This window comes from Myiozetetes cayanensis, unplaced genomic scaffold, assembly GCF_022539395.1.
Source record: "Myiozetetes cayanensis isolate MyiCay16 unplaced genomic scaffold, myiCay2020 scf6-25, whole genome shotgun sequence".
In the NCBI taxonomy this organism is placed as follows: domain Eukaryota; kingdom Metazoa; phylum Chordata; class Aves; order Passeriformes; family Tyrannidae; genus Myiozetetes; species Myiozetetes cayanensis.
Window position 1 is genome coordinate 54,031,196 of NW_026087853.1, and position 12,745 is coordinate 54,043,940.

The window sequence follows — 12,745 nt, forward strand, 5'->3', positions numbered from 1 at the left end:
TCTGCTTGTTCTCTTGAACTAGTGGCCTCATTTCTTATCGTTTCTGTAAGGTCTGTGCTTAATGCTCTCACATTTACAATTCATTGCAACAAGGATGACCTCTTTTGTTACATATTGCATATGTTCTTACAACTTCTTGTATCTGCAGTTTTTCCCCTTGTCAGTTTGTTCTTTTTGCCTTCTAAATACAACTTTTAATTCCTTGAATATACATTACTGACCTCACATACTGTCAATAATAAGAAATATATTGGTACATAAAGAAACCATCAAGACTTAGAAAGCTACTGAAGTTTTCCCAGGTTAACTGTGTGTGTGAGAGAGGGAGTAAAATACAGTGTCTAGGCTTAAAAGAGTGTTATTAGGAATACAGTTTCTAATTTTTATTTTTATTCTTAATAACCCTGCAGTAAGTGTTCTTGGCTTCAGATGCAGTGGACTTTTATTTTCTATATTAAGCTATTGACTTAGCTGCTGCTGCACAATTTTTTTTATTAAGTAAGAAGTTGAATTGCATTGAATTTAATCCATTGGTATGAAATTTTGACCAATTAAATATATTTGCACTGAGGAATTTGTAATCCTATTTTATAGATGATCTGTATGTTTATTTATTAATTAAATATTGGTTAGCTGTTAGAACTGGTGCTTGCACAGGCAAACCTCTTAAGAGTTTGAAGTCAATGCCTGACTTTCTCTATTGCTATGCCAGGCTACTTAAGAACACAAACTAGTGTGGACAACTTTACCCCAGGGTGCAGTTTGTCTCAATGTAGGGTTAAAAATACCTTATCCCAAACCTCCAAAGGCAGAGCTGCCACCACAGGTACTCTTGGGCAATTAATAGAAGTCAGCAGAAATTTCTGAACATCATTAGTCATTTATAGTGATAGCTCTAGAAGGCAGCTTTGAAGTGAGGTGGAGTTTTCTGAAACTAAGTGGTAATACATTTTCAGTCTTTATTAGAGTGTAAGGCCTTATATGGGAATGTTATAAAAAGTGTGATTCTTACAGGCCTAATTATGCCCACAGCTGGAACTGTTCTCTCTCAGTTCATTTCCTTACTGGTTGAAATGGAAACAACTCTTTGAAAATCTCATTATGGTTAATAAATTCAGTTTCCAAAGACATTTTGGATACTTGGGGCAATCTTTTCTTTTGTGAAAATGAACAATGCTGGATGTAACTTTGCTGTCTTCTCTGAGTTATGGCTGCACTCTACAGCAAAGAAGATTGACAGCAAGTATTTTAATTAGAATTATAATAATTTTTAGGGTCAGATATCTAGATCCTGAGAGGCCAATGTGAACTGTACATCTTCTCTAGTAAACCATGAATCAGCATGCACTGCAAAGTACATTTAAGAAGCTGCTTTATCAGTTCCTATGTTTTGTCTTCATTTTCCTATTTTATGTTTGTGCTAATAGTGTGTACCTATATAAGAGCATGTATTTCTGACTTTTGACAGTTTGAGGGCAAACTGGAGGAATTCTTGTTCCTACAGTCTGTGGCAGCGTTTGTTCACTCTTCTCAAAGATGAGTTTGAAGAAAAATGAGTCCTTCAGTTATATTCTTAAAAGAAATAGTAAAGAAATTCTTTGATGAAGAGTATACCCAGCTGTTTATGAAATACACTGTCATGTTTTCCCAGTGATGAATTGGGTAGGTCCCTGAATGCCTGATTCAACTGAGCATGGATTTTCTTCTTTGTGATGAAATTACATCAAATATCAGTGCTACTCTCCTGTTTGGGTATTAATTTGGGCCATTTGCAAAGGTGGAGAGGGCAAACCTTCCTATGAAATAACACTGAACACACATTTAATACTCATGGATGGGGGTGGATAAGGAGTTTTGGAGGCAAAAATCCTCTGGTTATCCAGAAAACATGTGGTGGTTGCGGTCTAAGCTCCTGATGGTGGATGTGAAATTTTGATCTGGGCAGCTTAGCAGAAGTGACAGTTCATTTAGTTCACCTTTGCACTCAGTCAGCATGTAGCTTTACAGGGAAATTTTGATGTTTCACATTCAATTAGGACCAGAAATCTGCCATTTGAGGACTGAGCTGAAAACATGAGTACTGCTCAGGTAGCCAAACAGAATGCTTTTTGTTTCCAGATAACACCTGGAGTTGGTAAAGAAGGTTTTATTTCAGTTGCTGGCCAAGCGGTAGAAGATGCGATGTCACTGCTTCTCACCTCATCTGGTGATGAAAACTTTTAGGGTCAGTCAGAAAGTTTCAAAAAAAGCAAGTTATTCCTTAAGGTAGAACTGATGTCTGAAAACTAAACTCATTGCAACTCTTGGAGAGTAAGTTTGCTTTTTAACTTTCCTTGCTATCACTGTGAACTGCAGAGTTTTCTCTTCCTGAACACATAAAGATGATTATAAACACTTCCAATATCTGGGGATTTTGACATGTCCATTGCATTTAATGGAAAATTGCAAGTGTATTTACAAGTCATTGAAGTGATGGAGTTTCCATAAACTCCATTCCTCAGAAAATCTGGCTAAGAAATAAACTTGCTTATACCTCGAGCAAAAAGTTAAATGGGAAAAAGATTCTCTTTTGTAACAGTTTAATAGAGCCTGATTTGTTTAAATGACAGTAGCAATTATTATCACTGCAAAAAATACTGTTGCTCATGTGAGCCTCATTTGTTTAAAGCTTTCCAAAGGTTTGTACAAATTCAGAAGTATGAATTGTTTTAATCAGAAATAAAAAAATAGTTACTATGTTAATCAGTGTGTTATGAAGGCAGAAACAGGAGAATATACCAAAGAACGTTTGTGAAGAACTGGTTTTGGTTTGTATTGATGTACTGGGTTTTAATTCAAGTAATATCACTTTATTTATTGTTCTTTATACATTTAGTGATAGTGGCCATTGGGGGATTTGTTTTAAGTAGTTCAGAAATTCTTCTAGGAATATCATTGAAGCTTATTTTGTGAACTTTAAATTTATTTAAGAGCTATTCCTAAGACAATTTTCCTTCTAATAATAATACCCAAAATGGTATGCTAAAGTGAAATATGGTTATTTCAATTCCTGTACCTGTAGACTGTAACTAAATTAGCTAAATTATCTCTTTTCTTAAAAAAAGTACTGGAGATTCCTGATGGAAGTGCTATATGGCTTTATGATCCTCAAAATGCTGGATTTATAGAAGGCTTTATTGACTCTCCATATTACTCTTTTTTCTATATCGGTAACAGGCAGCATAATTCTGTTGATGAAAGACCAGTATTATAGAAGAAACCTGCCTCTTAACATGTTCCCAGCATCTGACATAAGAGACAAAACCCTCTGAGGACATCAAGTTCCAATAGAAGGAGTAGTGTAGGAGCCCAGCTAAGCCCCTGGAGACAGGGATCCAGAGCATTTGGGAAGTGTTAATTAAGAAGCCCTAATGGTGCTGCTTTTAACTCCTCACCTCAGGCTGTGAATGCAGAGCAGGCATGCACCAGGTGGAAAGTGCCTGTATGATTTTGTGGGAAACACAAGTGCGCTGTTATGGGATTACTGAATCTCTCACTGATTGATTCACTCATTGATTTCACTCATTGATTTCCAAAGCAAACATCAGTCTCTAAACAGAATATTTGAATGGGCTCTGAATCTGAAAACTGTTGACTGCTTCTCTCTCATAAACAACATATCTTTTCTTTGGGCTTTTTAAAAATCCCCTTAGTTTTGTCCATATGCTATCAGATTCTCCCTAAAATGCTAAGAGCTTTACATACTTGTTTCTCTGGCTTCTGCAGTGACATTTTTGGCCTAGGATTTAGCTTTTAAAGAATACTCTTTTGAGGACTAAGCCTTGATGTCTTGTCAAGATTTTTTAATTAAAACTCTTTTCATCAAATCTATGTGTTTTCTTAAAAAAAAATAATATGGCAAAACAATGACTACAAAATTATATGGGTGGATTACAGTTTAAATGTATAATTACTTTATATGCACTTGAATTTTAATTTTACTGTTTTCTCTTACCCCATAAGTTCCCCATTGTGGCTTAATTGTTACTGGCAGTGAAAATCTGCAATAATCTCAAAGACATCTGGTTCCTTCAGTTTTATTAACTTTAAGCAGATAGGAACAGATATATTAAAACATACCTATTTCTTAAATACTTGCAATCTCCAAAAACATTAGTTATGTCTTATAGGAATGGTCCAACCTTTTGTTCACAAACTGCTTAGCTTTCTTAATTTTTTTCGTAAAAAACTTTTAAATCTTTTTTCTGGTATAAACTGTAAAAATAACCTGATAGTAAACCGCATGGAGTTGGAGAGATAAAGTGAGAGCAGGTAAAGGCCCAGCAGGAATCTTACTGCTCATCTTTCTGTAAGGTAGGAAGTAAAAAGAGCCTCATTTGTTCCTTCTTGCAGAAGGACCTGGACTCCAGCAGAGTCACTTTGAATGGTGAAAAAAAAAAAAAAAAAAAAAAAAAAATTGCAAGAATATTGAGTGCAACACTAATAGGCTTTTGATTGTGGCATTCCCTTATAATTTTAAGGGTCTCTAAAGGACCTGTGCTTTCACAAGTGTTCGAGGCTGGGAATGTTTACACTCTGTGATTGCTTGTAGTTATCTCCCTGAATGAATCACCAACTTGCATGATGGCCCCAAGCTTGAGGAGAGGCCAGGCCAGCTGAATATATGGTCTGTGAGAAAGGTTTAAATGCCAAAATTAAAGAAGAATGTGAATGCATGGCAGCTACTTTGTCTGCCAATCCTTGCTAACAAAAATGACATTGGGAATTTTTCACTGCAGACCCAGCAATAAGTGAAAAACAGACTGTCAAGTAGCCCTGCACTAAACCAGTTACCTTCACTTAACCTGGCATATGTATAACAGAGGCTACTTTTTCTTCATCCTTAGGACTCTTTTGCAAAATCCATCCAATGTCACACTCCTGTGTCTGCATTTTAGCTGGAATACCAGTACATACTGATATGTTCTATAAATAAATAAAATACACACAGATGCTGCCCGTAATCCGAACACAAACTCACAGAGTGTCAGTTTATGCGGTGCTTTATTCAGGGCCCGGGGTCCCTGTGGACTCCTGTCCCAAGACAGGTACCCAAAGACCCACATTTTGAACGCATCTTTTATACTATTTTCCAAGCAAGGTTACATGATTAGTTTTACATTTCACAGGAGACATAGTAGTTAAACATAAACTTACATATCACTTTGATTATATTCAAGTATTAATCCATTTACCTAACTGTAAACATCGTATAATTAAATCCCACCACCAGATTACATCCTATCTCTAGTTGCAAATTTTCTTGTCTCGGTTCTACTTGACTTATTGTTTCTTTTTGGCCAGCACAGCCTTAATGTCTAAGCAGTCCCAACTTAGCTCTGACATGCCCTGACTTGTTTCTGGCAGGGGTCTTTTCAGGCCTATGCTCCACACTGCAACAACTCCCCCCTTTTGAGCATTCTTCAATCTTCAATTGCAAGGATGCTCAAATCTTTCTGTTGTCGCTTATGATTCTTCGGGAGGAGAATCACCGTCCGGAAGAAGGACTTCTTTACGAGTCAGCGCCATCATAACTTGCCGAGTGTGTTGTCTTTCTTTTGCGATTATTCTTAAGAGACACTTATATACTATTAAAGCAACAAGAATTATTATGCTAAACATTAAAACATATTGAATGATGGAAGACAGCCATCCTGACATATGAAGACCGAGGGAGCTGAATAATTCGCCGATCCAATTATGTTCTGCTTCTTTTTGTAATTTATGCATGTTTCCTTCAATTTGTTCTAATTGAGAAATATCATTTTCAATTTCATGTGTGACATTTGGGATGTGGATACAGCAGTGCTCATCCTGTGCGTGCAGGTAACCGCAAACCCCATGTTGTTTCAATAGAATTAAATCTAATGCCATTCGATTTTGTATGGTCATGCGTGTGGTTGCTTGTAATTGAACATTCATATCACGAAAACCTTTCTTGGTAACTGCAGCTAATCTTTCAGTTTGTCGCATTAGTTTAAACAGCATTTCTCTATTGCGATATGATGCTATTGGTGCGAACAAAGACTCCATTGCCCACCCAAATTTAACTGCATCTGACGGGTCATGCCAATTTTCGGAGTCTCGTTCTGTATCTCTCTTTTGCCTAGGTTGCATGTCAAGTGTGGTCAATTTTCCTGATTTCCAGTATGGGCAAAGCGTAGGAACACCCAAGGTAATTTGTGTCGCCGGTCCATCTACGGGCATGTGAGTGGTCCATTGTCCATGTCCCATTACCCAGACTAAATTTCCTGGACTTGCCACCGTGGTAGTTAGGCAGTCGAGACCACGTAAATTGTTGTGACCTGTCATAGAGTGATTATACCCACGACACTCACAGCCTAATTGTAAAAGCATTCTTACAGGGACTAAGCTAATGTCATTATTGGGAGTGTCACATGTGTAAATGCGAGTGCAATTCCACAGTCCTGTGGGTGAGACTATTTCTCGCCACTGTTTGTGTTTCGGATGTAAAAAGGAGTAATCCTGATTTGTGGTACCTACCCAGTGGATGCACCATTGTACCTGTCCAATGTAACTATAAACTTCTAAGAGGCTCGGCCCCCAAATTGTTTGCCATTCTGTCATTGTAGTGGAACTAGTAATATTTTGACACACTTGTTCACGTTTTTCTCGCAGGATAGGAACTTTAACCGCTTTACACGGTGTATTGAGGATAACAGCCGAGGGTGACACTACACAGTTGCCTTTGATTTGATCACCAATTGGGTTGTTTAGCCATTGCCAAAAACCAGGCATTTCTTTACATTGGTTTTTAGTTTTCACTTTTGTTAGTAGACAGGCAAGTGTTAGATCAGTCGAAGTAGTTGTCACAAATTTACAATTCCATGTAGTATTTCTAAACATTTTAGGGACTTCTGGTACTGGTATTACTCCCCATGGAATTGGATCTCCGGCTGATTGAGGCATCGGGAGGCATGCAGTAATTTTGGAGACATTTTGAACTCTCCCAAAATCTCTAATTAATCCAACTACTAAATTTTCTTGTGTGATTTTTCTATGTGGGACCTGCGAGATTTGTGATGCATGAGTTTGTCGGGTCACTCGCCCAGTTTTTACATAAATAGAGGTAGGATCATTCCATCTGGCAGACTGCATGTGAGGGGATGGTAATTGCACTGTAGTGCTTTCATTGTGTGTAAAATTAAGTGTTTGTATTTTGACATATCCATAATCAAAACTCATTCGAATCCATACTATGCAGGAATATACACCATTTGCATTAGAGGTTACATTGGGTACCTGCAGGACGGTATAGCCTTTTTGCTGTGTCACATTCCATACTGTAGTCACACCATTCATCATAATGTGGTCCTGATCCATCTTTCGCCATCTAGCACTCACTTCTTCTAATCCAGCTCCCTGGTCGTCAGAGAAGGAACAGGTCAGATTGACGGCTGTACCTTCGGGTACTAAGAAAGAGGAATTAGAAACACTGACTTTAACAAATGCATCAGTAGTATTTATCAATAACAACAATATTATCGCTCGTGTTACAGTCTTTATTTGACTGGCCGGAACACCATTTTGGTCGGTGCAATGGGCTCCACAGACCACAGCTTGGGAACCTTCTTGACCCTCGTGTAGTGAATCCAGTTGTCGATGCCTTCGACCTTGACTGCTGTGTAGGTTGTCATCAACACCTGGCGAGGCCCGTCCCATGATTCTCTCAGTGGTTCTGCTGACCAATTCTTCAGGTAGACCTGGTCTCCTGGAGAGATGTCATGCACTGGATTTTCCAGAGGCAGGGGCCGATTCCACTGTAAGGCTCCCCGGAGTGCTGCAAGGGTCTTATTTAGAGACAAAATATAGTTAAATACAATTTGGTCTCCCAGTACATGAGGATCACCCTGGTAGGTTGCTGCATGGTATGGTTTTCCATATAGGATCTCATATGGGCTCACTCCGATTCTTTCTCTGGGTTTAATTCTAATTCTTAACAGAGCAAGCGGCAATGCTTGGGGCCACTGGATTTTTGCTTCTTGACAAATTTTCTTTAATTGATTTTTCAAGGTCTGATTCATTTTCTCTACCTGTCCACTAGATTGTGGTCTCCATGGAGTGTGGAGATTCCATATTATTCCTAATGTTGTGGCTAAATCCTGTACAACTCCTGCAATGAAATGTGGCCCTCTATCTGAGGACAATCCTAACGGTACTCCAAACCTCGGAATGATTTCTTTTAGGAGGGTTTTCACTACTTCTTTTGCCTGATTAGTTCTACATGGGAAAGCTTCTGGCCATCCTGAGAAAGTACACACGTACACTAGTAAGTACTTGTATGTTTGAGCTTTTGGTAATTCTGAGAAATCTACTTGCCAATAATCCCCTGGAAGTTGCCCAATTTGAAGTTTCCCCATTTGTACCTGTTTCCTAACTATAGGGTTATTCTTAATGCAGGCCGGGCAGGTTGCATTCACCCTTTTTGCTAGTGTTAACATCTGATTTGAGAAAATCTTATGTTTTAGAAATTTTACCAAAGCCTCTGCACCCCAATGGCACTTACCATGTTCAACTTCAAGTACTGTCTTCATTATTCTGATTGGCAGTATTACCTGTCCAGTAGGGGCAATATACCATCCTTTCACATTTTTCTTTGCTTCCATCATTTGGGCCAGTTTCTCATCCTCTGGTGTATAATGGGGTTTTTCTTCCATGTGCACTGTTGCTGGATTATCACGAGTTGGTAACAAAGCCATTTGAGTCCAAGTTCCTGTAGCTACCCGCCGAGCTGTCTGATCTGCCAGTCTGTTCCCTTGAGACTCGGGTCCTGAATCAGGCCGGTGTCCTTTCACATGCATTATTGCTACGGCTGCTGGTTGATGTATGACTTCCAGGAGTTGTAGTATTTCGTCTCGGTGCTTTATGGCTGAGCCTTGGGAAGTAAGTAGCCCTCTTTCCTTCCACAGTGCCCCATGTACATGGACTACTCCAAAGGCATATTTAGAGTCAGTCCATATGTTCACCCTTTTTCCTTGACTCAGATTCAGGGCCCTCACTAGTGCCCAAATTTCAGCTTTCTGTGCAGATGTACCTGGGGGCAGTGGTTTTGCTTCTACAATCCCCTGTGAAGTAACCACCGCGTACCCAGCATACCTGGTTCCGTTTTCCACAAAACTCGATCCGTCTGTGAACAGTTCCCAATCTGGATTTTCCAGCGGTTCATCTTTCAAGTCCTTCCGACTTGCATAGACATGCTCGATAGTCTCCATGCAGTCATGTTCCAGGACTCCCTCTTCCTGTGTGGACCTGAGAAACTCAGCTGGATTGAGATGGTTAGTGACTTTTAATTCAATGTCATCCTGTTCTCTGAGCAGGGCCTGATATTGTAACATTCTGCTAGAGGAGAGCCAATGCCCCCCTTTCTGCTCCAGAACAGCAATAACCATATGTGGTACGTACACTGTGATGTGCCTTCCCAGTGTCAGTTTACGTGCTTCCTGAATTAGCGTCACTGTGGCTGCCACTGCCCTCAGGCACCCAGGCCATCCCCCAACTTACAGTATCCAATTGTTTTGAGAAGTACCCGACGGGTCTCTTCCATGGTCCCAGTCGTTGGGTAAGTACTCCCAGAGCCAATCGTTGTCTTTCACAGACATACAGCTGGAAATCTTTAGTTAAATCGGGCAGTCCCAGGGCAGGTGTTTCTCGCAAGGCTTTCTTCAGAGTTTGGAACGCCTTTTCCTGTGCTGGATTCCAGATTAACTGTGGCTCCTTTACGGCTTCGTACAGTGGTCTAGCAAGGAGTCCGAAGTCAGGAATCCATAGGCGACACCAGCCAATCATCCCTAGAAAAGATCTCAATTCTTGATTATTCCGTGGGACTGGGATAGCACAGATGGCTTGTACTCTGTTTGCTCCCAGTCGCCTGACACCTTGAGAGATTTCACAGCCTAAGTAGATAACTTTTTGTTTAACTAGTTGGGCTTTTTCTTTTGAGACCCGATAACCCGCTTGACCTAACATGTTCAACAGGTCAATAGTCAGCTTGTAACATAATTCTTGTTGTTCAGTGCCCAGAAGAATGTCATCAACATATTGCAGTATTATGTAAGAGAAAGGAGAGTCCTTTACCTGAGTTGTCTTCCAATATTCGAGTTCCTTTGCCAATTGATTACCAAATATTGTAGGCGAGGATTTGAACCCTTGGGGTAGCCGCGTCCAGGTGAGTTGTCTTTTCCTTCCAGAGTCGGGATCTTGCCACTCAAATGCAAAAAGGTGCCAGCTTTCCGGTGCCAATCGGATGCAGAAGAAGGCATCTTTCAGATCTATTACTGAAAACCACTGGAATTTCTCAGAAACAGATGTTAACAAGGTATAGGGATTGGCTACGAGAGGGTAAATGTCTTTAGTTAACGAATTGACCGCCCGTAGATCTTGTACCAATCTGTATTTTCCGTTAGGTTTTCTGACTGGAAAAATAGGTGTGTTAAATTCTGATTCACATTCTTGTAATATTCCAAGAACTAGAAACTGTTTGATTAAAGGTGCTACCCCTCTTCTTGCTTCTAAACTGATTGGGTACTGTTTTACCTGTACTGGCTGTGCTCCTTCTTTGAGCTCTATTACTACTGGGGTTGCTGCTTTGGATAATCCTGGAGCTCCAGCCTCCCACACCCAAGGGACCACTGCTTGTTCTATTTCGTGAGGAATTGCTTCTGTTTCTATTTCATTTACAGTAAATATCTGTGCCACATTTCTTCTGGAATCTCTAATTTGACCCTACCCTTTTCAAACACAATTTTGGCTTGCAGGGAAGACAACAAATCTCTCCCTAATAAACATTCCGGGCTATTAGGCATGTAAAGAAATTGATGATCTAATTGCTTTCCTCTAAATTTAATATCCAGTGGACGCAAGAATGCCCTTTCCTCTGTTTGACCTGATACACCCACGACACGGACAGTTGAATTACTTAAGGGACCCATTAATGTATTCATTGCGGAAAAACTAGCTCCGGTATCCACGCGGAATTCCATAGGCTCTCCTTCTATCTCCAGGATAACCTTAAGATCCCGATCTAGTCAGCTTTGACTCTGGTAATCCTGCAACATAAATGCTTGGGCGACACCTTGCGGTGTCCCAGTATTTGCACCCTGCATGTTTTCACCAAATGGATTTACCCCTAATCCCATACCCATAGGACATTCATTTTTCCAATGTCCCTGTCCTCTGCACAGCGCACACTGGTTCAGCCCTAATTTTCCACGTCCTCCTTGAAATCCAAACCCTGTTTGGTTACCAAAACCGCGACCAACCCCTCTTCCTCTAATTCCCCGCCCCCTTCCCCTTTGTATTCCGCCTCCTGCAGCTTGTAAAATTGCCAACATGTTCGCTCGCTGTTTCTTTGCAGATTCTTGTTCTCTATTATTATACACTTTCCAAGCTACCTCTAACAACTTTTCTAAGTTCCTTGTTTCTTCACCTTCCAGCTTTTGCAGCTTTTTCCTAATATCTTCTTGCGACTGCCCCATGAAAATTAGAGCCAACTGTAACCTCCCTGATTCAGCTTCTACATCTAAGTCCGTGAATTGTCGAGCTGTTTCCTTTAACCTTTCCAAAAAGGCAGATGGGGATTCTCCCTTTTCCTGCCGCACTGAATATAACTTAGACCAGTTCAAAGTCCTCGGAATCCCACTCCGTATTCCTTCTACTAACAGTTCCTGATAAGATCTCAACCTATGATAATCGTCTGCCGCGTTCGGATTCCATTCTGGGTCTTCTCGCGGTACCCAATCATTCACTGTCCCCTGACCTGGCTGAGCGCGTATCCGTTCTCTGGCTTTTTCAACCATCACTCGTAATACCATTTCTTTTTCAGTAGAATCCAGAATTGTATCCAACAAAACCTGTAAATCATTCCAATCTGGATTCTGAGTTTTTATAACCATTTTAACAACACGTGCTACGCGCTCAGGGTTTTCCCTGTATGCTCCCGCTGACTGTTTCCAAATTAACAAATCATTAGGTGAAAAAGGAACTTTTACCATCACCCGCGCTCCCCCCGCCCCGACCGCCTCTCGCAAAGGAGCCATTAACCTCGGAGGGGAGGGTGACGCAGCCCTCCTTTGTTCCTGGTGTTTCCCCCACTCCCTTCCCCCCCTCCGAGTTCTTCTCGCTAACAGTGTTTTATCAAGGCGCTCTTTTTCTTCTTCGTCCGTAGATGATTCTAATGGAGGCATGGGTGGGGAAAGTACGCGTGTCGGGGGTACAGGTAGAGAGGCTGCACGCATCGGAGGTACGGGTGGAGAAGCTGCAAGCACAGGGGGTGGGGGTGAAGGAGCTGCCAGCACCGGGGGTGGGGGTGGGGGGTCTGTACGCATCGGCGGCGCAGTAGGGGTAAGACTTGGGGATACCAGCAAGGCTACGTCCTCCTCGGGTTCTAAAAACCGCATTTTTTGCTCTTTACATTTCACACATTCAGTTTGTGATATTTTTAATGCCAGCATCCCAGATTCCTCCAGCCACCCAGGCTTACGTTTTAAATAGTAAAACAAGTCCAGATATGGTATTTCCTCCAACCTATTATTGTCTCTCAAGTATTGCATTAAAGGAGTCATTATTTTTGATGTTATCGTGCCGTTTCTCGGCCATCGAACCCCCCCAGTATCATACTGGGGCCACACAATATTACAGTAATTGATTAACTGTTTCTTACTCAGTCCTTGCCCAAAATTTTCTTCTT

The 12,745-nt window shown here is 40.8% G+C and overlaps 1 protein-coding gene across 1 annotated transcript; it reads right to left on the reverse strand.

The window, feature by feature from the left end:
• Nucleotides 1-5,586: 5,586 nt before the first annotated feature.
• Nucleotides 5,587-11,090, reverse strand: LOC126651326 (uncharacterized). The gene is given in 3 exon segments (XM_050337112.1): nt 5,587-9,554; nt 9,556-10,749; nt 10,752-11,090. Coding segments are annotated over 3 exon segments (3,474 nt in total). The 5' UTR covers nt 11,040-11,090; the 3' UTR covers nt 5,587-7,562.
• Nucleotides 11,091-12,745: the final 1,655 nt, after the last annotated feature.